Source organism: Triticum aestivum, chromosome 1D (assembly GCF_018294505.1).
Source record: "Triticum aestivum cultivar Chinese Spring chromosome 1D, IWGSC CS RefSeq v2.1, whole genome shotgun sequence".
Classification (NCBI taxonomy): Eukaryota; Viridiplantae; Streptophyta; class Magnoliopsida; order Poales; family Poaceae; genus Triticum; species Triticum aestivum.
Window position 1 is genome coordinate 2,962,071 of NC_057796.1, and position 26,639 is coordinate 2,988,709.

The 26,639-nt window shown below is 47.3% G+C and overlaps 1 protein-coding gene across 1 annotated transcript; it reads right to left on the reverse strand.

Moving 5' to 3' along the window:
• Positions 1-17,577: 17,577 nt before the first annotated feature.
• On the reverse strand, positions 17,578-19,691 carry LOC123179790 (patatin-like protein 1). The gene is made up of 4 exons (XM_044591669.1): positions 19,438-19,691; positions 19,151-19,350; positions 18,388-19,048; positions 17,578-18,311 (listed from the first exon to the last, which is right to left on the reverse strand). Exons 1-4 carry the CDS (start codon positions 19,630-19,632, stop codon positions 17,922-17,924), a joined length of 1,446 nt encoding a protein of 481 aa, XP_044447604.1. The 5' UTR covers positions 19,633-19,691; the 3' UTR covers positions 17,578-17,921.
• Between the last annotated feature and the right edge of the window lie 6,948 nt (positions 19,692-26,639).

A 26,639-nucleotide genomic window follows, 5' to 3' on the forward strand; every position in this document is an offset into this window, starting at 1 on the left:
CATGTATCTGCAGCCGCCGGACGACCAGGGTGTATGGCATGCTCGCGGAGCATGCCTTTGCCATGGGCACGTCCTCGCGATCTCCTCGCCGCCGCGGCCGTGGGAGCATCTTCAACTGGTCATGTGTTGGCCTTCATGCGTATGTGAGGTCGCCGTGCTCGGCGCGCGCGGCCGCCGACGCGTCATCCGGTTCTCGACGCTCCCACCTCAGGCGCGTCTCCTCTTGGCCGGGTCCCTCCTCCGGGTGCAATCTCCCGATGGTCTTGAGGTCTCCTCCCACTGCTTTTCTCCATGGCGATTACCTGAAATATTAGGGGCCGAGAGAACGAGATATATGTATATACCGCATGAGATGTCTCGTGATGATTATTTCCGTGGAGCTAGCTTGGACAAGTCCACATGAAGCGCCAAGTGTGCGCCACCGCCGGCGGCGCAACTTCCCGGCCTTGCGGACACGACCATCGTTGACTCCGGCGGCCGGCACGCTGCCGCCGCTGCTTCCTTTGCATGGGCGCATGTGTGGGGGCGCCGTCGCACGCCACCAAGGGCTCACGCATCTCCTCCGTCCAGCCTCTGGTTTCTTGGCTGTCCCGGGCGCACGCGCCGTGCGCGCTGCCGCGGGGTCGTCCTCGCCTCCCTGGGTCGCCTCCATGTACTGTACCTGTTAGATGGGAGATCGAGAGGAGAAAAGAACATACACGTATCATGGATGCAGAGAAGCTGGACATCCATGCATGATGTCTTCGGACACCTCCGGTAGCTGCAGCCTGCAGGCACCACGAATGATAGCTTGGACGTGGTAACGGCCATGTCACCTTTGCCGCACGCCGGCGCGTCTTGAGGATCGGACACTGCCAACGCCGTCTTCGGCGCCGCGCTGCCGCCTTCTTCGATAGGGGGCGTTCTGCCGCGGCTGCCGGCGTTGAGCTCCTGCTAGTACACCACGGCCGCTGCAGCTGGACAGGAGGCAGGTGCTACGCCGGCGCGTCCTCCACACGCGGCCGCGTCACTGCTGCCTGATCTCCACGACGCAGCCGCCACGGACGCGTCTCCTCTCCTGCCTCCCCACCAATCAATCTGCTCTCTCGTATTTATAGGCAGAGAGCCGCGCGGGCTAGTTGATGTTGTTGCCGATTTTCTTGGGACAGATAAGTACGTACTTGTGAGGATCATAGTTATCTGTTCTTTGGTACTTATCCGGCTGGTCATTGAGTTGTTGACGCGCATGTATGCGACTAAGCACGCGGCGCACCACGACCTGATCGATCGGGCATACATGAATGTATGGTCGTTTGCTTCCGGTACAACTTGGCCATTTAATTAGATATGTACATATACACTAGCACGTACCACATGGACACATCCATGGATACACACATAATATACTTCATTCTTCATAGCGCACGTGAGCCATGCATGGCTCATTGCATGCACAGCTAGCTAATCAAGTTAATTAGATCTACGTACAGGTAGGCATACATAATGCTCTCCGCCGGTTGGTTTCGATATTATTTTTCAAAGAACATCAACATCTTTGTCACTTCCATATACACGCTTGTACCTTTCTATTGGTGCCATATTTTCATAAAATTGCGACAAAAACGCGTCGAACACCTCCACATCAACATGTCATCGTTGGTGATGGTTCTTCTATTCCTGTCACTCATTCTGGACATGTTCGTCTCCCCACCTCTCATCATCTCACTCTTTGTGATGTCCTTGTTACTCCTGGTATTGTTAAGAATTTAATCTCAGTTCGTCAATTTACCACTCACAACTATTGCTCGGTTGCATTTGACCCTTGGGCTTTTTCTGTGAAGGATCTCAGGACAGGGCGCGTGATTCTCAGGTGCAGTAGCTCGGGTGACCTCTATCCGCTCACTACCTCGCCGCAAGCTCTCACCGCCATCACCGTCGAGTCCACCCTTTGGCACCGGCGCCTCGGCCACCCCGGTCATGACGCGTTCCGGCGCCTCGTCTCGTCATCCTCGCTTCCTATAAATAAAGTATACAAGGATCCTAGTTTATGCCATGCTTGTCAACTTGGCCGTCATGTCCGTTTACCTTTTTTTTGCTTCTACCACTCATACTCATAGACCGTTTGAGTTAATTCACTGTGATTTGTGGACTTCATCTATTGAGAGTGTATCTGGTTATAAATATTATCTTGTCATTTTAGATAATTTCACTCACTATGCATGGACATATCCCATGCGGCAAAAATCTGAAGCTTTTGCTCTTTTGTCTAACTTTCGTACTTATGTCGATACACAGTTCTCTCTTTCTCTCCAAGCGATCCAATGCGACAACGGCCGCGAATTCGACAATCGCGCCCTTCAGGATCTATCCGTCCAGCACGAGATCCTCCTACGTTTCTCATGCCCCTACACCTCTCCACAAAACGGTAAAGCTGAACGCATCATTTGCACTATCAACGACGTAGTTCGTACTTTGCTTTTTCAAGCGAGCATGCCTCCAAAATTTTGGGTTGAAGCTCTCCATACGTCCACCTATCTTCTCAATAGATTACCCACCAAAGCCCTTGCGGCTTCATGTCCTTTCTTCACTCTTTTTAGCAGAACACCAGACTACACCCTTCTTCTTACTTTTGGTTGTTTATGCTACCCCAACATCGCGTCTACTATGTCTCACAAACTGTCACACCGTTCAGTCGCATGTGTTTTTCGTGGCTATCCATCTAACCACCGTGGCTATCGTTGCATGGAACTTGAAACTCGTCGCATCATCATCTCTCGCCATGTGATTTTTGACGAAACTCGGTTCCCGTTCGCTCCTCTTTTTTTCTGTCTCTAACATGCAGCAGCATGCCTATACACCTCCCTCGGACGATGATCCGATCGACATACTCGACTCAGTCGTCGTGCCACCCATGCATGTTGGGTTGCGTCCCTCCGCTGGGTCGTCTCGGTCCGCTGGACAGCGCCTCGCCTCCTCACCGACAACCTCCGAGCCGGCCTCATCACCCTCGCGCACGGCGGCCCACTCGGCACCGTCCACGCCGGTCCACTCGGCCGCGCGGACGTCGGTCACGCGCACACCAGCTTTGCGCACGCCGGGTCATTCACCGGCCCATCCGGCTTCGCCTGCGACGGGCCATTCACCGGCCCATCCGGCCTCGTCTGCCTCGGTCTCGCTCGACCGCGGCCCATCTCCAGCGGCCTCTGCCGCCGACTCCGACACCGCGGCTTCTGGCTCCGCAGCCTTCGACGCTGCCTCCTCCATGCCCCGTTCGTCTCCGACAACGACACCGCCGTGCTCGCCGCCCCCGGCACCTATGGTCTTCCCTCCTCCACCGGTAACGCGTCGACCAGCTGTGGCTGCTCCTCACCACATGGTGACCCACCGCCAAGCTGGCAAGACCATCGGTCTGCGTGAGCGTCTTAACCTCCACGTCGACACCGAAGCTGCTCCATCACCGGTTCCCAAGTCTGTTCGTGGTGCTCTAAAAGACCCGAACTGGCTCGCAGCGATGACCGACGAGTACAGTGCTCTCCTCGCTAACGACACGTGGGAACTTGTCCTCCCGCCAGCTAACGCCAACGTCGTCTCCGGCAAATGGGTCTTTCGTCACAAGCTCAAGCCGGATGGCACCCTCGATCGCTACAAAGCTCGATGGGTGTTGCGCGGATTCTCTCAGGAACACGGCATCGACTTCGATGAGACCTTCAGCCCGGTGGTTAAACCGGCTACCATCCGGGTCATCCTCTTGGTCGCCCTGTCCTCCAACTGGAAGATTCGCCAACTCGACGTCAAGAACGCCTTTCTTCATGGGCGTCTTAATGAGGTGGTCTTTTATCACCAGCCAACTGGCTTTGTTGACTCCGCTCGCCCTGACCATGTGTGCCGCCTCAACCGTGCACTCTATGGCCTAAAGCAAGCCCCTCGTGCATGGTATCACCGCTTTGCGAGCTTCATCACCTCCTTCGGCTTCACCTGCTCCAAGTCGGATACATCACTATTCACTCTGCACGGTTCCATGGGGACTGCTTATCTTCTCCTCTACATCGACGGCATCATCCTCACAGCTTCTACATCGACCCTGCTTGAGCGCGTCACTACCGCTCTCAGTGCCGAGTTTGCCATGACTGATTTGGGCGAGCTACACCACTTCCTCGGCCATGCTGTTCGTCGTGACTCCAGTGGGATGTTCCTCTCGCCGACACAGTATGCTCTCGAGATTGTCGAGCGTGCTGGCATGAGCTCCTACCACCCTGCCTCAACACCGGTGGACACATCGCCTAAGCTGGCCGCTGCCGCCGGCTCACCTGTTGCTGATCCTTCGGAGTATCGGAGTCTAGCTGGTGCTCTTCAGTACCTAACGTTCACACGTCCTGACATCGCCTACGCGGTCCAGCAGATTCGTCTTCACATGCATGATCCCCGTGACCAGCACTTGACCTTGGTCAAGTGTGTTCTCCGCTATGTCAAGGGTACTGTCGTGGAATTGACACGTCAGATGTCCTAGGTGTAAGGACTTAGTCGTGAGGCCAGCGCATCTATGTAGTAGCTTGAGAGGGGTTGATTGGGATAAGAGACGCAGGGCGGATCAACGCACAAGACAAGGGTTTAGACAGCTTCGGGCCCCGGGAAACATCATCCGGTAATAACCCTACGTGCTGTTTGAGGCTAGGTCTCATTATGCTCATGAGAGAGTCGCCGGTAAGCCGGCTCTTTGTGTCTAGCCTTAGAGATTGTTTCTTGTTGCCTGTCCCTCTTTGGGGTGCCCTGCCCCTCCTTATATAAGTTAGAGGGGCGGGTTACATGTGGAGTCCTAGTAGGACTAGGACTAGTCTATCTTCTCTTACAAGTTAATTACAAGTCCGGGTCTTGCTTCCTCGTAAAGGAAATATTCGTCATCCCTTCCTTCTTAAGCCGGCCCACCATAACATGAGCCGGCCTTCTGGGCCTTGGGCCTAGTCTTCTATCTGACCCGCCCGCCGGGTTACTAATGAGTCGCCAAGATCGGGCAGGTTATCTGTGAATCGCCAAGCTCCGGGCGGGTCACCAGTGAGTCGCCAATTCTAGCCGGGTCATACCGCGGGATATATCCCCGACATTAGCCCCCAGTTTAATTTGGATTTATCCATGTTAAATTGATCCTGTAAAATAAACACAAGAACATACTTGATAGGTTGTGCTCCGGGTTAAATTTTGTAAGTCGGCACCTGATCATCTTTAAATCCTTGTCATTTCTTTCTTGATACATGCCCATGAATTCATAGAAAATCTCCTTTAATAGATATGTTCAAACTTTGTGAATGCAAAAAATCCAGATACTTCTTTTGAGAAATCCGGGTCAATAGGCCAGCTTCAGAGTCAATTTGCTGGCATTGGTCTCTTGTAGAGAAATATTGTAAGAAACAATCCACTTGAATCGGCTTTCAATGCTCTGACTTGACAAAAATATTGGTCTTCAAATATTCAACTTATATTCATCCGGCTTAAAGATATAAAACTTGCCGGTTTATGAGTACCAAAATTGCCGGGTTATAAATAGATGATGCCAAGTCATAATTGTCGCCGACGCCGGTTTATGATTGTTAATGACGCCGGTTTACAGACACAGGGTCATAATGATTGGTGACACCGGATCAATCTGGTTTTGCTCAAAACAGAGAAATTGAAGATATTTCTTTGATAATAATATAATACCTATAGCCCCCAAGTCTTGAGCAGAACAAAGCGATGGCTTAAGACTTGCTTCAATATGAATACTGCCACTTTGAAGAAATCCATGTTGTTCATCCCAATCACTAGTACAAACTGAATATTCCATATTATGTAGCCCCCAAGTGCCGGGTTGTCATGCTTGCAGCAACCTGGGACTTGTAATTGCCTGATTCTCAAAAATTTCAACCAGTGTAGCCCCCAAGGGCCTGGTCATTATGCAATAATGAGCAGGGACTTTATAAATATGATCATGTAAATTTGAACAGCAATGTGTAGCCCCCAAGGGCCGGCTTAGTAAGATAATACTGAGCTGGGACTTTTCATTGAAAATAATCATATGATGTAACCCTCACCATGGGGCTTGAACCCACGTCCACAAGGTTAAGAGCTTTGTGCTTTACCAACTAAACAGTGGATCCTTCAATATAATGGATTAAGACTTATGTACCTTGAATTGTTGACAGGAGCAATTGGTAGCCCCCAAGGGTCGGTTTATCATAATATGATGAGTCGGGTCTTCAACAAGGCCAATAAAAAGTAATCTTGCATTAGCCCCCAAGTGCCATGGTGCATGCTGGCAGTGACATGGGACTTGCACATTTGATGTAATCTCAATTTGAATAATGTAGTCCCCAAGTGCCGGGTCGTAAGCCTGTAGCGACTCGGGACTATTCTTTCCATTGTAGAATAAATCATATCAATTGATAAAATAATAGCCATTGCGCCAAAGTGACTTTGAATACCTCATCTGCTGATAGGCCAATCCGGAGTTTAAATACCCGGCGGCTCTTGGCCGATGCCGATTTAATACGCCTCCATTGTAAGCCGGAATTTGTACAACCCGGCGGCTTATAGCCTTTGAGAAAATTAAGAATTGATAACCCTTTTGAGACACCAATTTCCATCTATGATGGGCTTGAATTTAATCATTTATGTAAGTCATAGCTCTGTAAATCCTGCAAAGTTTAAACAACATATGCCCTGGCGACTTAACGTCAAAAACCATGGCGGGTAACCACCCAAATGTAGTCTTATCCTGCACGCAAGTAGATCACAAGAACCCTTGGCGGTTTACGCAGGGCGGGTCATAATATCTCACATATAACCACTGTGATATTGAATTTGTACTGCTGGTTTACATGACCTATGCAGTAAGGGTGATAACCCAATCCTTAGAAGCCAATACTTCCAAATATATGATGATGGTCATAAGCCGGCGACTTATCATCGAAAATCAAGCCGGGTTTAAATAGAAACCACTCATATACACTTTACATATGAAAAAGAGCTTCAAATAAAATCCAAAAATTGTTTGCAAAAAGAGACTTCAACAATTTTGAGGCTTCTGATTCGAATACGATCAGAAAACCGTCCCAAAGGGGTTAAGCTAAGATTCGAATACGATCATATAGCCCCCAGTGGCTTTGGCGTTGCCGATCAAGAGGGTACCGACGGCTATGTTCTCTTTGATTCGAATACGACCTATGTTTGAACAGGAAGCCCCCAAATGACCTTGAGAGTTGTTTTAACGATGCTGATTCGAATACGATCCCCGTGATTCGTCTTCACATGCATGATCCCCGTGACCAGCACTTGACCTTGGTCAAGTGTGTTCTCCGCTATGTCAAGGGTACTGTCGTGGAATTGACACGTCAGATGTCCTAGGTGTAAGGACTTAGTCGTGAGGCCAGCGCATCTATGTAGTAGCTTGAGAGGGGTTGATTGGGATAAGAGACGCAGGGCGGATCAACGCACAAGACAAGGGTTTAGACAGCTTCGGGCCCCGGGAAACATCATCCGGTAATAACCCTACGTGCTGTTTGAGGCTAGGTCTCATTATGCTCATGAGAGAGTCGCCGGTAAGCCGGCTCTTTGTGTCTAGCCTTAGAGATTGTTTCTTGTTGCCTGTCCCTCTTTGGGGTGCCCTGCCCCTCCTTATATAAGTTAGAGGGGCGGGTTACATGTGGAGTCCTAGTAGGACTAGGACTAGTCTATCTTCTCTTACAAGTTAATTACAAGTCCGGGTCTTGCTTCCTCGTAAAGGAAATATTCGTCATCCCTTCCTTCTTAAGCCGGCCCACCATAACATGAGCCGGCCTTCTGGGCCTTGGGCCTAGTCTTTTATCTGACCCGCCCGCCGGGTTACTAATGAGTCGCCAAGATCGGGCAGGTTATCTATGAATCGCCAAGCTCCGGGCGGGTCACCAGTGAGTCGCCAATTTCAGCCGGGTCATACCGCGGGACATATCCCCGACAGGTACCCTGCACCACGGCCTTGTTGCTTACACTGATGCAGACTGGGCTGGTTGTCCTGACACTCGCCGACCGACCTCTGGCTACTGTGTGTTCCTTGGTGACAACCTGGTCTCGTGGTCCTCCAAGCGCCAGCACACGTCTCCCGCTCTAGCGCCGAGGCAGAGTATCGAGCTGTCGCTAATGCCGTCGCTGAAGCAAGTTGGCTTCGCCAACTCCTCCAGGAGCTTCACCGACCTCTCCCTGCTGCCACAGTCGTTTTTTGCGACAATGTCAGCGCCTTCTACATGTCCACGAACCCCGTTCAGCATCAGCATGCCAAGCACATCGAGATCGATCTTCACTTCGTTCGAGATCGTGTTGCGCTTGGGCACATTCCAGTTCTTCATGTGCCTTCTTCCCGACAGTTCGCGGACATCTTCACCAAAGGCTTGCCATCGCCATTGTTCTTGGATTTTCGGTCCAGTCTCAGCGTCCGAGAATCTTCCGTTGTGACTGCGGGGGGCTGTTAGGCAATCCGATCTGGTCATAGCCTGCCATATGTAGTGCTCCTATATTTGCATATAAATCGGGTCATTATGGTTATGATTGTATTGATTTGTTTCCATGATTATCTGTCTATATATATGAGGTAACACCGAACCCACATTTGTGTGGTCAATTACTCTTGCCTTCTGTTCCATCAATCTCTACTTCTAAAGAGGGAACAACTCCCCCTTTTGTGTCAGATGTTCAATAGGGGGAGTTGTTAGTCTCCGTTCCACGGGTTTTTTTGTCTCATCTGCCATCTTCGTTTCATTTTTTCTGTCTCTCTTTCCACCACCATCTGTTTTTTTTTCATCTCCACCTTGCATGTAACGAAAATAAATCTGTTATCCCGCAAAAAAAGAAAATAAATCTGTTCCCTAGGTTGATCGCTAAGGACGCCCCAGCGGCCATAGCGGAGCACTTCGCCACCGCCGAGGTCCGAGGAGCCACCGCCGTCTTCATTGCGGACTTCTAGGTCGCCGTCCGGACACACCGCCGAGGTCCGCAATCGCCGACGTTGAGGTCCGAGAGGAGCTGCCGCCGCCTTCATTCTGGGCCTGGACGTCTCCTCTCCCCGATTACCCCTAGCGCCGCCGCTGCATGGCCCTCCTGCCTCTCCCCTCCCCTTCTCTCCCGCTTCCATCCTCGCTCGCCGCCCTTGTCCCTCTCTCTCTTGTTTCCTACCCCGCTGGTTCTTCCATGCTGGTCCTGGCCTTCCCTGCCGGTCGCCGCCTTGTGTCGGCGAACCTAGCCACTGTGGGTTGGGATTCAAACGCCACATCATCTCTGGGACACGGCCGCGACGGCTTGGCTTGATGCCTGCGAAGTAGGGCGAGCGGAGGCAACGTGGGACTGCGCCGCTGTACTGTTCGCCGTGACATGCTGCCGCGCTGTGTAGATGGAGGACGCGTGCCCAAGCCGTGTTGTGCCTGTCTTCCCGTGCTGTAGTCGGCAGCTGGACGGGATCGGGGTTGAGTTCATTAGTGGAACATGGCGATCGACAACGCTCTGGATGTGGTCGACGTGAGGACTAGGTTCCATCATTAACATGTACCCTGGCAAGGTATGTGCAGGGCCGGTCCTGAGAATTCAGGGGCCCGGGACGAAACAATAATCCGGGACCCTTCGAGGCCTTTAGTATAAATTTTAATAGTAATTAACATATGAAGATATAAAAATTGTACCAAAGAAAGCAATCAAGTCCATCCAAAATTAGTGGGCATATAGAATAAAATATTACATAATACCTTCAAAATTGCTTTTAATGTTCCGAGATGCAAAATCTCTAATGATAATATCAATATCATTTTCATCAAGCAATTCTTTCTGAATAATTTCTGCCTAAGCCTGACATGATGGTTCTGAAATTAAAAGGAACAATTAGCTTTTAAAATTAGCAAAAAGCTATGTTAGACACAAGATCGATTATTGAAGTCTAGGGCATAGTATAGTACATTCTCTCTAATTTAATGTGGCTACAATTTTATTCTGTGCGCCGTGTGCAATGATTCGAGCGCGAGCACCGACAATGCGAGTATGCGACAATTCCCTTCCCTGTTAGATCAATCGAGATTCGAGAATTTAGGACTAGAAAAGAAACAGGAAGAATAGGAAAACAGTACAGGTGAAAGCATTGGGCGTTAGGCGCGACTGCGCAAGGAGACGTGCTCGTACAGTCGTACCTGCCGTAGTTGCGTAGCGATGTGTGCCCGTGTCGCCGCCATTCCTCAGGACGAGAAGACAGGAGAGTCGAACCAGGGGTCGAGCCGTCGAAGATGACGAACACTCGAACAGGTAATCAAAAAGAAGGAAGGGACGGAAGTCAAGGAATGATCGGAATCAAGGTCATGGTCTGATGCAGCGGGCGAAACGGCAATGAGGAGTGCAAGGGATGAGGATGAGAATATGCTAAACCCAAGCACCACCATCCCGAGTTAGGATGTGAGAGTGATGAAGGCTGTAGAAACGGGTCAATCGTTGGCAATACACCAGGCAAGTAATACCAGAGGATTGGAACATGTTGAGAACATAGTAGGGGCGGGAATCTGTTTGGGAAAAAGAACAATGGAGGATTCGACTGCAGCAGGGGCAGAAAACTTAGCCATGGTACTGGTGGGCAAAACTGCGAAATCGGTCGTATCAAACTTAATACATCGCTATGAAGGAGAGGATGAAGAACCGAGCTGCTCAGAGAACCAAGCAATTACCCCCCAAAAGAATGCCAACAGGAAGAAGCTCAAAGGAGTGAATGGAGAAGTGCTGAGCAACGTAGAGGAGATAGAGCAAGAAACAGATTATGAGAGATCGGCGGCCCATTTCGGAGGGGACCGCCGGGCGCAATGAAACTATTAAGTTGGAACTGTCGGGGGCTTGGGAGCGCCCCGGCAGTTCGTGCTTTGCTGGACGTCCAGCGAAGTTGTAGCCCAGATGTGATGTTTTTGTCGGAGACACGCCTAGAAAGCTTTCCGGGTGAATGTTTGAGGAGAAGACTGAAGATGGATCATAAAATAGTTTGTCCTGGTGATAGTAGAAAGGGAGGTTTGGTGATGCTATGGAAAAAGGAAATAAAGATTCTTCCACTAATTTTAGACCCAATGTTCATTGATGTACAAGTGGAGGATGAAAGACATTCAGTGTGGAGGTGTACGGGGATGTATGGTGAATTCAGGTGGGCGCACAAATATAAAACATGGGAGAGAATGCGCCGTTTGCACCAAGACAACAATATGCCGTGGCTACTGATTGGGGACCTGAATGAAATTCAATTCTTGTCTGAAAAGGAAGGAGGAAACCCGAGACCGCCGCAGTACATGCAGGCCTTCCAATCGGTGATTGACGACTGTGAATTGCGGGACATGGGTTATATAGGCGATCGGTTCACGTGGCAGAGGGGTGGAATCAGGGAGAGGTTGGACAGAGGGCTAATCAACGCCTCTTGGGAAGCTATGTACCCATCGGCGGCACTGCAAAACATGCTATACAATCACTCGGACCACCGTCCAATTTAGGTTGATACAGAGTACTATGCTCCAGCGCACGGTGGTGGAGAACGTACAAAGCGGTTTGGTGCGAGATGGCTAAGGGAAAGAGATTTCCCGGAGATAGTACAAGAGGCATGGCATGCAGCAAATTTGAATCCGAACCTCACAACCATCCAGGAGAAACTAAACAGCATGCATGCCTCGTTTCATGACTGGGATCAAAGGGTGCTGAAGAAACCAAAGAAGAGACTTGGGAAAGCGCAAAGAGAGCTTGAGGAAGTTATGACTGGTCCAATGGATGAAGCCAGTGAGGAGAAAAGGAAGGAGATCTCAGAGCTTATCGAATCCTTGCTTGAGTTAGAAGAAATTCATTACATGCAGCGATCAAGAGCGGGATGGCTGAAACATGGAGACCGCAACACGGGGTTCTTCCAAGCCTATGCAAGTGCTAGACGTAAAAAGGATATGATTAAAAAGCTGATGGAGGAGAATGGAAATATTCTGGAAGGTATGGACGCCCTAAAGCCACATATAAGAGGCTACTTTAGTAACCTGTTTACATCCGAGGTTAATTTTGTAGACCCTGCTGTTATAAATAAAGTACAAACTAAAGTGACAGATCAAATGAATGATATGTTAATGGCCCCTTATACTGCTGACGATGTGCGAAAAGCTGTGTTCGGTATTGGGGATCTTAAAGCCCCCGGGCCGGATGCCCTTCATGCCATTTTCTTCAAAAAATATTGGGGCATATTAGGAGATGAGATAACCCAAGAAGTTCTGTTTGCTATTAACAGAAGGCAGATTCCAGAGGAATGGAATGATACATCTATTGCGCTGATTCCCAAAGTTGATTCTCCTAAACTAATCACACAATATAGACCTATAAGCTTATGCAATGTGCTGTATAAAATCATTTCCAAGATGTTGGCTGGTAGACTGAAGGGTATCCTACCTTAGATCATATCACCTTCTCAGAGTGCTTTTGTTCCTGGGAGACTTATCACAGATAATGTTTTGATTGCCTATGAATGTGTTCATAAAATCAAGAATAAGAGGGCATGGGTGGCTGGTCTGTGTGCAGTCAAGCTAGATATGCATAAGGCCTATGATCAAGTGGAATGGATCTTTCTCATGAGAATGATGGAGAAACTGGGGTTTAACACACAATGGATAGATATGATCATGGTGTGTGTCTCTTCGGTAAGATACAAGGTGAGGGTAAATTCTCAAGAAACTGAAATATTTATTCCCTCAAGGGGGATTAGACAAGGGGATCCCCTTTCTCCCTATTTGTTCCTTCTATGTGCAGAAGGATTATCCAGCATGTTGCAGTATGAAGAAGAAGTTGGTGGCATGGATGGGATTAGATGGTGAGCCTATTGTGCAAGTTCTGGATGCCTATTGTGCAAGTTCTGGACAGATGGTGAGCCTGGCTAAATCAAGCATATATTTCAGCCCTAATACCAGTGAGGTAACAAAAGCAGAAATTGGTCAAATACTTCATATTGATATAGAAGCCTTGTTAGACAAATATCTGGGTCTTACAGCTATTGTGGGGGCAGATAAGAGTGATTCTTTCAGGCATTTTGTTGAAAGGATAAAAAAATATTAGGGTGAATGGAAAAAACAACTTTCTGTTGGGGGCAAAGAGATTTTACTGAAAGCTGTTGCACAAGCTATCCCAGTATTTGCTTTGTCAGTTTTCTGTATTCCAAAGGGGATTTGTAAAGAGATTACAGATATCATAGCTCAGTTTTGGTGGGGGGACGGTGAGGATCACAAGAGGATGCATTGGATGGCATGGTGAAAGCTTTGCATCCCCAAAAGTGAAGGTGGAATGGGATTTCGAGACCTATACTCTTTTTAACTTTGCAATGCTTGCAAAGCAGTGCTGGAGGATTGTAACAGAGCCGGAGTCCCTAGTGGCTCGTGTGTTGAAAGCTAAATACTTCCCTAATGGGAGTATCTTAGAAGCTACCCCGAAAAACGGGTCTTCCTTCACATGGCAAAGCATACTGAAAGGATTAGAAACATTCAAAAGAGGATATATTTGGAAAATTGGTACGGGAGAACATGTGAATATCTGAAACGACCCATGGATCCCTACCAGCGCAGACAGGAAAGTGATCACCCCTCATAACCAAACACTTCTGACAAGAGTTTGTGAATTGATGGATCCGTTGACTGGAACTTGGGATGAGTTACTAAGAGATATATTTTGGGCAGTGGATGTACGGAGGATTATGCAAATCCCATATACCCGCAAGCCTTCGAAGATTTCATTGCTTGGCAACCTAACCGAACAGGGATTTTCTCTGTCAAAACGGCCTACCATCTTCAGTGGAATCATACTTTCAGGGCGCATGCAAACAGGGTAGAGAGCCCGACTGGATCCGCACCCTTGGATATTTGGAATACTCTATGGAAACTTCAGGTGCCACGTAAAGTTCAAATTTGGTTGGAGAATATTGTGAGGGATCATCCCACTAAAATCAATCCTAATGAACCGGCATGTAGGATCGGATGGGGCCTGTCCGATTTGTCATCAGGGAGCGGGGGATCCTAAACACCTTTCGTTCTTGTGCACTAATGCAAAGGAGTTGTGGAGGCGACTGGGTATGATGGATGTCATCGATCACTCAGCTGTGGTTGATCGGTCGGGGTCTGTTATTGTTGAACACATTCTATCTCTACCGGAGAATCAACTATCCATACACCCTAACGTCGAGTTTAAGCAAGGTCTGATGGTGGGGGCATGGTATCTGTGGTGGATAAGGAGGCAGATTACTCATAATGAACAGGTTCCGCCAACATGGAGATGGCCTGTTTTGGTCCTCTCTATAATACGTAACTTTGCAACAATACATGCAGGTCCCTTGAGCGTGCCTGAAGCGAAATGGACAAAACCGAACCCAGGTTCCGTTGAAATGAATGTTGATGCGGCCTTCTTCTCAGATGAAGGGGTGGGTGCTACCTCGGTGGTCCTACGAGATGGAAGGGGAAGTTTTATTGCGGCCCAATGCAAGCTCCTCCCAGTGGCAGTGGATGCGATTACATCAGAAGCCATGGCAATGAGGGACGGATTGGTATTTGCTAACTCACTGGGATTTAGCTGTCTGGAGGCGGAATCTGACTCTTTACAAGTTATCAATTTCTGTTCGGGTCAAACAAGATGGTGGGATGAAGCGGCAGCGCTCTTTGCAGAATGTGTCGATTTAAGTTCATCGATCGGGAAGGTCATCTACAAGCACTGCTTACGTTATTATAACCGTGCAGCTCATGTGATAGCAAACTTCAGTTATTGTAATAAGGTTTCTTCTGTTTGGTTGCATGAGCCTCCTGATATTCTGGTTAGGGAGCTTGTGGAGATGGTTCATTCTTCAGAGTGTGAAATCACATGATGTACACCGATTGAGTCAAAGGCCACGGAGCTGTACCCCGACGTGAGGTACACCGTTGACGAGTACCTCGACAGCCTTCTCTAATAAGAGTTGGCTGGCTGGCTAGAAGATGATGGAGAGGCGGTCCCTCCAAATCCAAATCAGAAGTTATACTAAAGTCCATGCTTGAATTAATAACCAGTGGGGCCTTTTTCTAATCACATGATGAACCTTTTCAAATAGGCGTATAAAAACTTTTTGAAATACGTATGGAACTTTTTTACATCCTCAAACATTTTGGACATATGTGAACATTTTATATTTTCTAAGATGTGTAATTTAAGCAAACAAAATATGAAGAAAACCAGATAAGAAAGCAAAATAAATAAGAACGTTTGGTGAAATACTGTAGTAGCCTCGCTATTGACACGAGTGGTTCTTTTGGTTTTGAGTTGGTTTTTATTTTTCTTCAAAAAATAACTATTTTTTATAGAAGGCAAAGTGTACTAAAAAAATTGTGAAAAGAAAAACAAATGAAAAAAAATCTTACCGGAACTTTCTAAAAGGTTCTGGGAAAAACCGGGATTCCTGTAGCATGTAGGTAGCTAAATGGGCCTACCCAATCTCACGTTCACTGTGTGATTTCATGGCAATTTTAGTAAGCGGCAAATAGGATTGGCCGACCAACACCTCAGACCCTTACTCGGAGCGACACGGTGTTGACTTATGGCAAATCTAACCAAACTTTCAAAACATTTCCCTCAAGTTTTTCCTCAAATCTTAACTTCACAAATAAGATGACTTAAAAAGGTGTGGAGCTAACTGACCCTAAAATTTAAATCCTAAAATCAAAATTATGCACACACATCTTATTCAAAACTCAAGTTTCAAACTAGATTAAGACCACATAGTGGATAATTTTACATAGTAGTTCATAACACAATCATACTTAGAAGTCGAGGTTTATCACTGATACGTCTCCAACATATTTATAATTTCCAAAGTATTCATATTGTATATACATCATTTATTAATGGTTTTGATGCACTTTTATATTATTATTTTTGACTAATCTATTAATCTAGTGCCCATTAGCAGTTACAATTTTTTTGCATTTTTTTGTTTTACAGAAAATCAATATCTAGGAAGGTCAAAACACCATGGCTATTTAATATGATTTTTTTGGAATATATGAGATTTTATGGTGAAGGAATCAACGCAAAGGGCCATAGTTTCACTAGTGGCATATCTCTTGACAACAGGTAGTGGCATGCTAACAAATTACGGTTGGACAATAGACAGAAAAGTAACAATTTATAACTATGATCATTCATGGCATAATCTCACCTAGTCATGTCTCCCTCTCACCTTCACTGCTCTTTTCAAACCGAAGAACCGGATGAACTTGAGTGAGATAAAGTACCATATGAACACATGCCTCATTTGCTTTCTTTGATTGACCACACGCTTTGCTCGTTTCCCTGACGGATTTCTCCATGTCATTTTTCTCTCTCTCGAAAGGACGATAACCCACGGCCTCTGTATCAGGACGATGCATACAGTCATATATTATTAAGAATGCAGAATTCAGCAGCCGAACAACATTGACCCGGAAATAAAGCAAAAAGGAAAACCGAAGGCCGCATGCCTCGCGATAGTAACTCCACTAAATAATCACTAACCTTATGTTCCAAGACGACAAAACTAAAAAAATACACTATTCCTAGGCTACGCCGTCACGAAGGAATCGCTGCACGTGCGCCGATGATGGTGAGTCCAACACAAGGTTGAATTCTGGATTCTCATCCCCAAAGCCAAGCATTATCCACCACCTTCTCCGATGATGGCGCATCGGCATAGCCTAATCAAAGATCTTGTGTTTCCACCAGAGTGCATAAAGTCTTAGTTGAAGCTGTATGTACCATCATACCTTATCCGGATACCGGCGCCTCGATAATCGGATACCTCTGAAGGAGACACCAGAAGACAGGCGTCCCATATTGCCTGCCTCCCGCCACTGCCGCACCACCTTCAGTCCAGCAGCAATAGGCTAGACATGAGACCTCACCCAGGGCCACCGTGCAGCATGTCCCGGTAGCAGGCATGACTTGACGTCCCCACATGAGACGTCATGCGTAGCATCCGCCGGTAGCGACGCGCAGTGCACGACGACTCTGAAAGAGATGCATGTGTCACCTCTTGAGCCGCATCAAACCCGATCTATAGATGGAGGGGACGTGCCATACCGCCAGCAGCCTCGGAAGACATGTTGCAGCAGCGATGGCTCATCCTTGACGAACGAAGACATATGGTATATATGTGGACACATAATTAGATAAAAAATATTGGTGCCTACATTTATTGGAGGTCTAAGCCACGTTGCAACCAAGAAACTGCTCCGATATTTCACACAACATGAGCAACGCAATGTCGCGCGCGCCAAGCATGCATGTGCCTGCTTTTTCGACAAAGGTGCCTGCTACTTTCCATTATCTATTGTGTTAGCTTTTGAGTCGTCGCTCCGCTCTGTCTAATAATTTAGACTCTAGAGAGATAGAGAGAGAACTACAAGCAACATGGGCAACACCCAAAAAAAGGCTCAGGGTGCCATATATGCAGTCGCCAATTGTATCAAACACACAACACAAACACATACGAGGATATAAACTCATGCATACATAATACAGGTGGTTGAAGGAGACACATGCCGATTGGCGCTGCATAAAACTTGCAGCATTTTCTTTGTTTTTCTGTTCTTTTAAATTATCGACAGGACTCATATAGCAAGCCGTCGGATCTGATACAAATGGAAAGAGAGACACAAATTCAAATTTGGGCGTTGGACTGAGCTGGTTACCGGCTGTGCCATCCCACAGCTACTCGGTCCTCCTCCATTGCAATGCGGCCATGCGTAATCACTTTGAGCTCGTGCTTTCCCACGAAGTGATAAATCTGGCAGCACGCTTCTGGCACACCACACGGAAAGAAAGAAATGAAAGCAGCCAATTCGTGTACACGCACACGCTGCATGGCGCAATGAGTAGCAAAGTAGTAATTATACAGAAATAAATCCAGAATGCCATACTCATTGCCCTCGTCCCAAGACTCTGTCCATAAAAAGTAGAGTATCCGTTTCAAACTCTATCTCCTTGGGAGCCTCTGAAGATTGGTCTGCACTTTGCGTGTCATTTGTAACTGGCGGTGTAGACGTTGATGGGTCAGACCGTAGAGTATCCACCTTGTCTTCTTTTTTTCCCCCAAGGCGCAGGTTGCGCTCCTTGACGAGCAACTTGGCGAAGCGCGTGAGCGCTTCTCTGTTTGTGCCCCCGTTTGGGTCGGGCAGGTACGTCCCCATGGTTAAGTGCATCGTAGCCACATTTTCACCCAGCAGCTGCTTGCCGATGGTGACGAGTTTACCCATGTTGGTAGGATCGGCGTTGTCCATTTTCAGCACGTCCTCAACGAACAACGGAGGCTATACATACATGAATGCGTTAGTTTTTGTACGGACATCGATGTACTTAAATACCATAGTGGGGAGTACTACGTACCTGAGCCTGGATGCGGAGGTAGTTCTGCTCCTGCTTTGGGGGCTTGCGTAAGAGCAAGCGGACCTGCCAGTCGACCAGGAAGGCGCTGGCTTGGGAGAAGATGTTGACGATCGGGTTGTCGCCCCTGTTGCGCACCCATTTTAAGGCACCCCACTTGGCACATTCTTTGGCTGTGTATGTCCCCTTTTCCTTCACTTCAACCCCGGTCCCGACGGAGATGACGAGGTATTTCTTGTAATCCACGGGTTCGATGTGGAAGTCATCATTCCCGTGCAGTTGCTGCCTTGTAACGCTCGTTATGGCAGTCATGGTTGGGTTGTTGGCGACCACACCGCCGTCAATGAGGTGGTATTGTGATGGCGGCTTGTCGTCGAGGCGTGGGCATTCAAAGTGGTGCGCAGGGAAGAAGGTCGGCGCGGCTGACGTGCCGATGCAGACGTCCGACAGGAGCGCTTTCTCCTCATTTGGGTCCTCGTTGTATGAGGTGAAGGTGCGAGGGTTCAGGCTATGCACGTCGAACGTAGGCACCACTAACTTACTCAAGGTTTCGTTGATGCGCTTTCCGCGCGTGACTGCCTCGATCGCCTTGCGCAGGAACTTGCCATCGTACCTTGGCCCCCACAACGCACGCACCAGGCCCAGGGGCCACCAAGACAACCACCTGTGCGAGCGAATGTCCATGCAAGTGACAACGCAAGGAGAATCACTACAAATTATCTAGGCTTGAAGGGAAAATTAGATAGGCAGATGCAGATACACGTAATTCCACTTTGGAGGGAAGATCAGAGGCCCGTTCAGCACGTAGAACTCCTCGATTTGCTCGGCGGTGAATGTTGGCCGTCCGTGGACATTGTTTGCTGCGATAAGGCCGCCCGTGCTCGTGCCCGCAATCACATCGAAGTAGTCTGCTATCTGGTAATCATGGTCCCTATCCTTCTTCCCTCGATTGCGCCCCTCCTCAAGCTGAACACGAATGATATATATCAAGTTACATATAACACAACAAATACGTACGGTGTTCTCAAACGACAAGGAGAGATGATGGTTTACTTGGAGCTCTTCCTCGAGGCCGGTAAGGACGACCGCGGGGATCAGCCCGCGTATCCCGCCACCATCGATACTCAGAATCGTAATGAGCTTCCCACACCTAGGCGGTGGGAGCGGTAGTATTTCACCCGCCGACGGCTTTCGTTCCGGAGGGAGCTCTGGTGCAGTCAGCGGCCGACCACCAAAGATGTTGCCCATGCCTGCGGTACGCTAGCTAGCCCGCCTCAAAACTCTCGATGAGATTGGAACAACAACGGTTAGATGGATAGATATAAGGTCCTGAGCTCTTCTAGACTCCTTATATAGCAAAGGCTAGTGTTTCTTTCGCTGGAAGGCGAGGTACTCTGTCAAAGCAGCTCCACCAATAACATCTATCCATCTAACCGTTAATTTTCAACCGAACCGGGACATATGGACTTTCCACCATAAAAAAGCAGCTCTGGGTTTTGACTGTGACAACGTGAGATTATTCCCTTTCCTTTTCATTGAAGGCTGGAAAAAGGTGAAAAGCCAAAACCTCACGTGATACCTTGTACTATCGAAGGATAGATTGATGGATGGGCTCCATTAGCTTGACGCGCACACAGAGTCATTAACAAGTATATGTTTGTTTCACACACACATGCATCAATGCATGGGCAGAGCCTTTAAAGTTGTCCTTCTCCCACCTTTAAAACCCATCTATTATCTGCCATCAACCTCCCCATGGTGGTGGTGTCATGGTTACAACGTGTATACTCCCTCCGCCCCGTAATTCTTGTCGTGCTTTTAGTTCGAATAAAACCACGACGAGAATTATGGGACGGAGGGAGTACTAGTTAACGTTGGTGCTGCCGTGCATAGAGGTTAGATCGGTGCATCCGAGAAGTTGCTACAAGTACGATATAGCTCTTGAACTCTAGGGCCGTGCTTGAAACACATGATAGACAAGACACAGTATTAGAAAAACTGTAAGAATTTAATAGAAATTTAGGTGGAAAAAAATGTTTAGAAAACACATGAAATTTTTCTAAGTGGTTGTTTAGAACTTGATAAGGAGACACCTGCAAAAAAAGAACTTGATAAGGAGACTAAGAATAACAGTTAATTCTGATAACCACTATATATGTTCGGTCCATCTAATGAACACTAACGAATGGTACCCATGAACATAATTCTCACCAGTCTCTCTCTCTCTCTCTCTCTCTCTCTCTCTCTCTCTCTCTCTCTCTCTCCCCCTTACTGCCCTTCCCAAACCCAAGACGCGGATACAAGAGTATTCAAGTGACATAAAGAATCAATATGAACACACGCCTCGTTTGCTTTCCCTGATTGACCACGCCCTTTGCTCATTTCCATGGCTGATTAATCCATGGCAGTATAACAATATCAGGTTGGTGCAGCGATGGGGCATCCCGAGTTTCTGACCTACGCAGACTTGTGCATCGATGACACAACCTAGAGTTTTGAACGAACTGCTAGAACATGAAATTCAATGTGGTCTGATGAGCTAAGAGGTCTCTTGCTCATAACTGGTCGGACAAAGAATTTGATAAAAAAAATTGGTGCCCTACATTGGTAGGATGTCTTAGCTAGCCCAGGTGGAGGCTAGCTAGACATGAAGGAAAATTATGTAATAATAAATTGCTCATTCTATTCCATTGGCTCCGGCATAATTTCGAATGAAATGGTTGGCGCATGAAATTCAATACATTTTCGAAGAATGGACTATGAAAATTTAGGTTCGTTTAGAACAGGGCCTAAATGTAGTGCGGTTGGGAATCCATGTAGATTGATGTTTTCTTAAGGTAGCTAGATCAAAAATATGGCCAGCAGGTCAACAATGCCTAGCTTGCACCCTTTGAAACTAGAATGAACCACGATCTATACTCGAGGCGCTTAGTGTGAACCTACCATGACATTCATGCATGCATTTTAGGTGCGCCATAATCCGACCATGTGATCGATGCTTTGTGGAGAACAAGGTTAGTGGGACAGGCATGGCCGGCTTTTTACCATTAAGAAACCATGCATGGGCTGCTTGCAGTTTATAAGCTGAGAAAGTACAAAGTTGCACAAAGCTGGTGGTAACAACGTACGACTGGATTATTCCTTTCCTTGGAGGCTGGAAAAGGTATTGCTAAAAGCTAACCAAAGTTCACATGGGAAGATACTATTATAAGGATAGAATGCGAACGACGCATGCATCTGAGAAATTGCTCATATATGATCTCTTCAACATGGGCAACACAATGTCATGTGCGCCAGGCATGCAGGTGCTTGCTACCTTCCGTTATCTATTGTTAATTTTTTGATAAAGATTTATCGTTAATTAGCTTTCGACTCGTCGCTTCCCTCGGACAATTTGTTAAATTAGAGAGAGAGAGAGAGAGAGATGTCGATAGAGTGAGAAGTTGCGATATGTCTTCACATGCACCTCCTCCGTCCAGGTTTATTGTTCTCCTCATATTTTGCATCAAACCAGGACCACAATACAATTTTATATGGATATAATTGAATTTTTGCTAGTCAAATCTATAGCTAAAGTTTGATTCAAAATATGAGTGAAATTACTCAACCTGAACGAAGGAATCAACTAGCAAGGTCAAATCTAATTTTAGGGTCACCAGTTTGTAGCTCAACAACGAACCTCTATGCCTATCAAGTTGAGCAGTTAGTGTGAACTTCCAAAGGCTGGTCATAGTGGGAGTAACATAGGTATTAATATAGATGCCACATAAGCAAAAATAGTGATGTGGCAAGTAGTTAATGAGGAGAGAGGCAAATAAAATAACATAATATGTTACCATCGCATAGCGCTTCCCAGTGCAAAATGAGTCTACAAAGTAATAAATGAAGACATCTACATTACCACACCTATAACACTACCCACTATGAAGGTCAGTACTCAGTGAATATGACTCGACTGGACATGGGTCAACAATCATTAAAATAGGTGAGTTCTTATTATCAGTAATTTGATGAAGATTTAAGCACGCATTGCCGAGTTTCGGGGGAACATAAGTCGGCAAACTAGACCGTCAGACGGGGCTGGATGTTGACGGAGATGCCACATGGCACAGAGCCCTGCCGAGTTCGGTGAGATAAACTCGACAAGCTGGTGACAAATACGAAACGTGCCTTGTGGCATTCCCTATTGCCCAGTCCCCTACCGTTTCCGAGTGTACGTATGTTGAAACGAGAACGAAAGAAGCGCGCTGAGCGCCACCCCACACCACACAAACCCATTGCGAGAGACAGAGCAGAGATAACAGCAGGGAACACACACACACACACACACACACACACACACAAAGCACCAGCCAGCCGCTAGCCCGCAGGATAAGAAACACATGGGCCCCGGAATAGCCACAATACCAAACCAGGGCATGGCGAAGGCAACACAGAAGGAGCTTTACGGATAACAGAAAAAGAATTTATCGACAAATAAAGAGAGAGAACATAGCAGTAGTAGCAACCCCCATGGACACATGGTATCCTTTTCTTCAGCGAAGCAACATGAAGGGTGGAGGAAAAACAATCAATAGCAAGCGCATCATCATAAAGGGAGGGGAACCGCGGCCACGCATGCTATTGCATGCACGCTCTAGGATGCAATTTTCAGTGGGGACACGGCCTCTTCTGCTTTTTTTTCAACTTAATAAAAGGTCATCTAGCAGGGTGACGTCAATTCCCACACGTCATGAGGTATGATGGAAACTAGACGTACAGTACCTAACCTATGATACTTGATAATTTGATGGATGCATCAGGGAAATTGCTTAGATTCATTGACTTGACGCGCGTATGTTTTGTTTCACACGAACATGCATCAATGCATGGGCAGGGCCAGTTTAAAGTTGTCCTTCTCACCTTAAACGAAACCTCGGCAGCTAATGGTGGTGTACTAATTGAAAGTAGCGCTGCCGTACAAAGGGGATTGTTAGATATAGATCGAATGATGAATCCGACAAGTTGCTACAACGATCTTCAACAAAGCGCAAACCTTTTTCCCTCTAATAAAATAAAAAGAATGCGCAAACTAGGACACTTTTTTGTGCACATGCCACTTTTTTCACCCACCGTCTATGCTGACAAAGCATGCAAGCACTACCATGAGCTTTTTGACAACAAAATGAAAAACATCAAGCTTAATTTTCGGGTGACATGCATCATTAATTAGCTCTGTCTTGGTGGGGTGCAATGTTTGAACTGAAAGCAGGGCTCGATGGGCACCGGCCATGATCGATCCACGGATGAAGCCCAAGGAAAAGCCAAAGTCGGCCTCCGACAAATTTCACGAGTCGAGGTCGCAAGTCTATGAATTAAAGCGTGACTCCTTAGCAGGCACCATATTGTCTGGTTCACAGATGTGGGAGGCTTAAATCCATCTATCTATGAGCTTACTTCCGTGTGCACGAAATAAGCAAGTGAGCTAGCTTTCAGTTAAACTATGAACATCAGTGTAGCTTGTTTCTGTGGTGGTCTAGCCTGCCTCTCTCTATCTCTTTTTTGTATTTCTTTCTCTTCCAATGAAATCAAAAAGCTACACCATTAGCTCCGGCTACATTCATTCATAGTTTTATTCTAGACAGCCAGTAAGCCCCTCATCACTTCATTACTAGATGACCTCTTGCGCACATGGTGCAAAGACCAAATAAATCCGAGAAGTGAGGCAAGCAATTACTTGTAGGTATTAATGTGAAGACGAAAAACAAATATAATACAATAGCATATGCTAGACGAGGTAACTTTTCTTGTTGGTAACGTAATATTACGGAGCACCACCGTGACACCAGATTAAGTACAAATTTCATTTTTAGCCTCCATGAGCCAACGACCTCGAAACTGATGTAATATCACAATTGTACCGACAGGTGACATTTCCCGTGTGAAATTTTATGTTGTGATCCAAATTCAAGTATAAAGATAAATGCTAACTTCTAACGAGCGAGCGGAGCGAGGCTCATTGCCGGTAGTCTTGGGCCAAAGGTAGGAACCGATCAGTATTGACCTGGGTCACCTGTGTTATATATATCCTTTATAAATCCTCAGCGTTTGTAAGCTCCCCCGATGTAGTGAAGATTTGCTGGCTGGCGCCTGTGGTCCTTTCCCCTTCGTGTTGGAGGGGTTTTCAACATTAAAATCGTGTGTCTTCTGTGTAGGTTTCGTTCTTCATCCTTTGATTTGCATATCGTATCTCCAACAAGTGACATCAGAGCCTTGTTTCTGTCTAGGGTTTCCACGACATGGCATCGATGAAGTTCGATCTTCCACTGTTGAACTATGGAACGATGTTTTCCTTATGGCAAGTGAAGATGCGGGCTGTGCTGGCACATCCTGATCTGGACGAGGCGCTAGATGGCTTCGGTGGAGAAGAACAGAGGGCATGGACCGATGATGAGAAGCGCAAAGATCGTAACGCTAAGTCTATGATTCATCTTCATCTATCTAACAATATTTTGCAAGAAGTGCTGGAGGAGCTGCTATGCAGGAAGAGATGCGATCACTTGAGAAAAACTGCATATTAGGTGAGCCATAATCCAACCACGTCATCGATGGTTTTGTGGAAAACAGTGAGAACAAGGTTAGCGGGACAGGCATGGCCGGCTTTTCACCATTAAGAAAACATGCATGGGCTGCTTGCAGTTTATAAGATGAGAAAGTACAAAGTTGCACAAAGCTGGTGGTGGCAACGTACGACTGGATTTTTTCCTATCCTTGAAGGCAGGAAAACATACTGCTAAACGCTAACCAAAGTTCACATGAAAAGATACTATCTAATCTATCAAAGGATAGAACGAATGATCTCTAAGTGTTGTTTGGTAGTTTGGGGTTTATGATTATGGTTTAACACCAGTGTTGAAAAGCCAGTGTTTAGGATTATGGTTTAACACCAGTGTTTAGTATTATGGTTTAACACCGGTGTTTAGGATTATAGTTTAACATCATTGGTTTAGTTTTGTTCAGATATTATTGATGATCTTCAAGTTACATGGGTCATGGCACCTTCTATCAAGTCCCCCGCGCTCCTACACGCTGATGACTCGGGTTTAATCCCCGACATCTACTACCTCGCCTTCAATACTGCGAAAGAGATCTTGCATGTGGATAGTACATGTTCAATCCCCGGCATCTACTATCGATCCTACCTCGACTACCTAGTGTTGACTGTTGGGGAACATTGCATGGGAAACAAAAAAAAAATTCCTACATTCACCAAGATTAATCTAGGAGATGACCATCTACGACATGAGATATTGCATCTACATACCCTTGTAGATCGCTGAGCGGAAGCATTAAGAAACGTGGTTAATGTAGTCGAACGTCTTCGCGATCCAATCACGATCTGTCCCGCGAACTCCCGATCCAAGTGTCGAATGGACGACACATCCGCGTTCAACACACGTACGACTTGATGACGCCTTCACCTCCTCGATCCAGCGAGCGATGGTGAAGTAGTAGCTCGAGTCCTCCGACATCACAATGTTGTGTTGGCGGCGATGGTGGTGGAATCTCAACAGAGCTTCGCTAAGCACTACGGAGAGGAAGAAGACTACGAGGGAGAGGAGGGGCAGCGCCGTGGCGTATCAGGGTGCGGCTTCCCTCCCTCTCCTCATCTATATATAGGGCGAAGGGAGGAGGATTGGCGCCCTAGGGTTCCCTAGGAGGGGCCGATGACCACCAGGGCGAAACCCTAGATGGGTTTGGTGCGCCCCCCTAGGAGCCTTGGCCCCCAAGGCAAGGGGGTCGGCTGCCCTAGGGGGGCGCCCCTACCTGCTATGGCATTGTAGGATGCGGTGAGGGGGAGCGCACAGCCCCTTAGTGGGCTGGTGTGCCCCCTCCCCTTGGTCCATGGGGCCCCCAAACACTTGTCGGGCCCACCCGAAACCCCTTTTGGCTCACCTGGTCTCAACCCAGTACCTCCGGAACACTTCCGGACTACGATGACCTTCGTCCTATATATCGATCTTCACCTCTGGACCACTCTGGAGTTCCTCGTCACGTCCAGGATCTCATCCAAGACTCCGAACAACTTTCGGTAACAACCACAATGACTCAACTATACTTATATCATCACCAAACGTTAAGTGTGCAGACCCTACGAGTTCGTGAACTATGCAGACATGACCGAGACACCTCTACGGTCAATAACCAATAGCAGGACCTGGATGCCCATATTGGTTCCTACATATTATACGAAGATCTTATTGGTCGAATCTCGA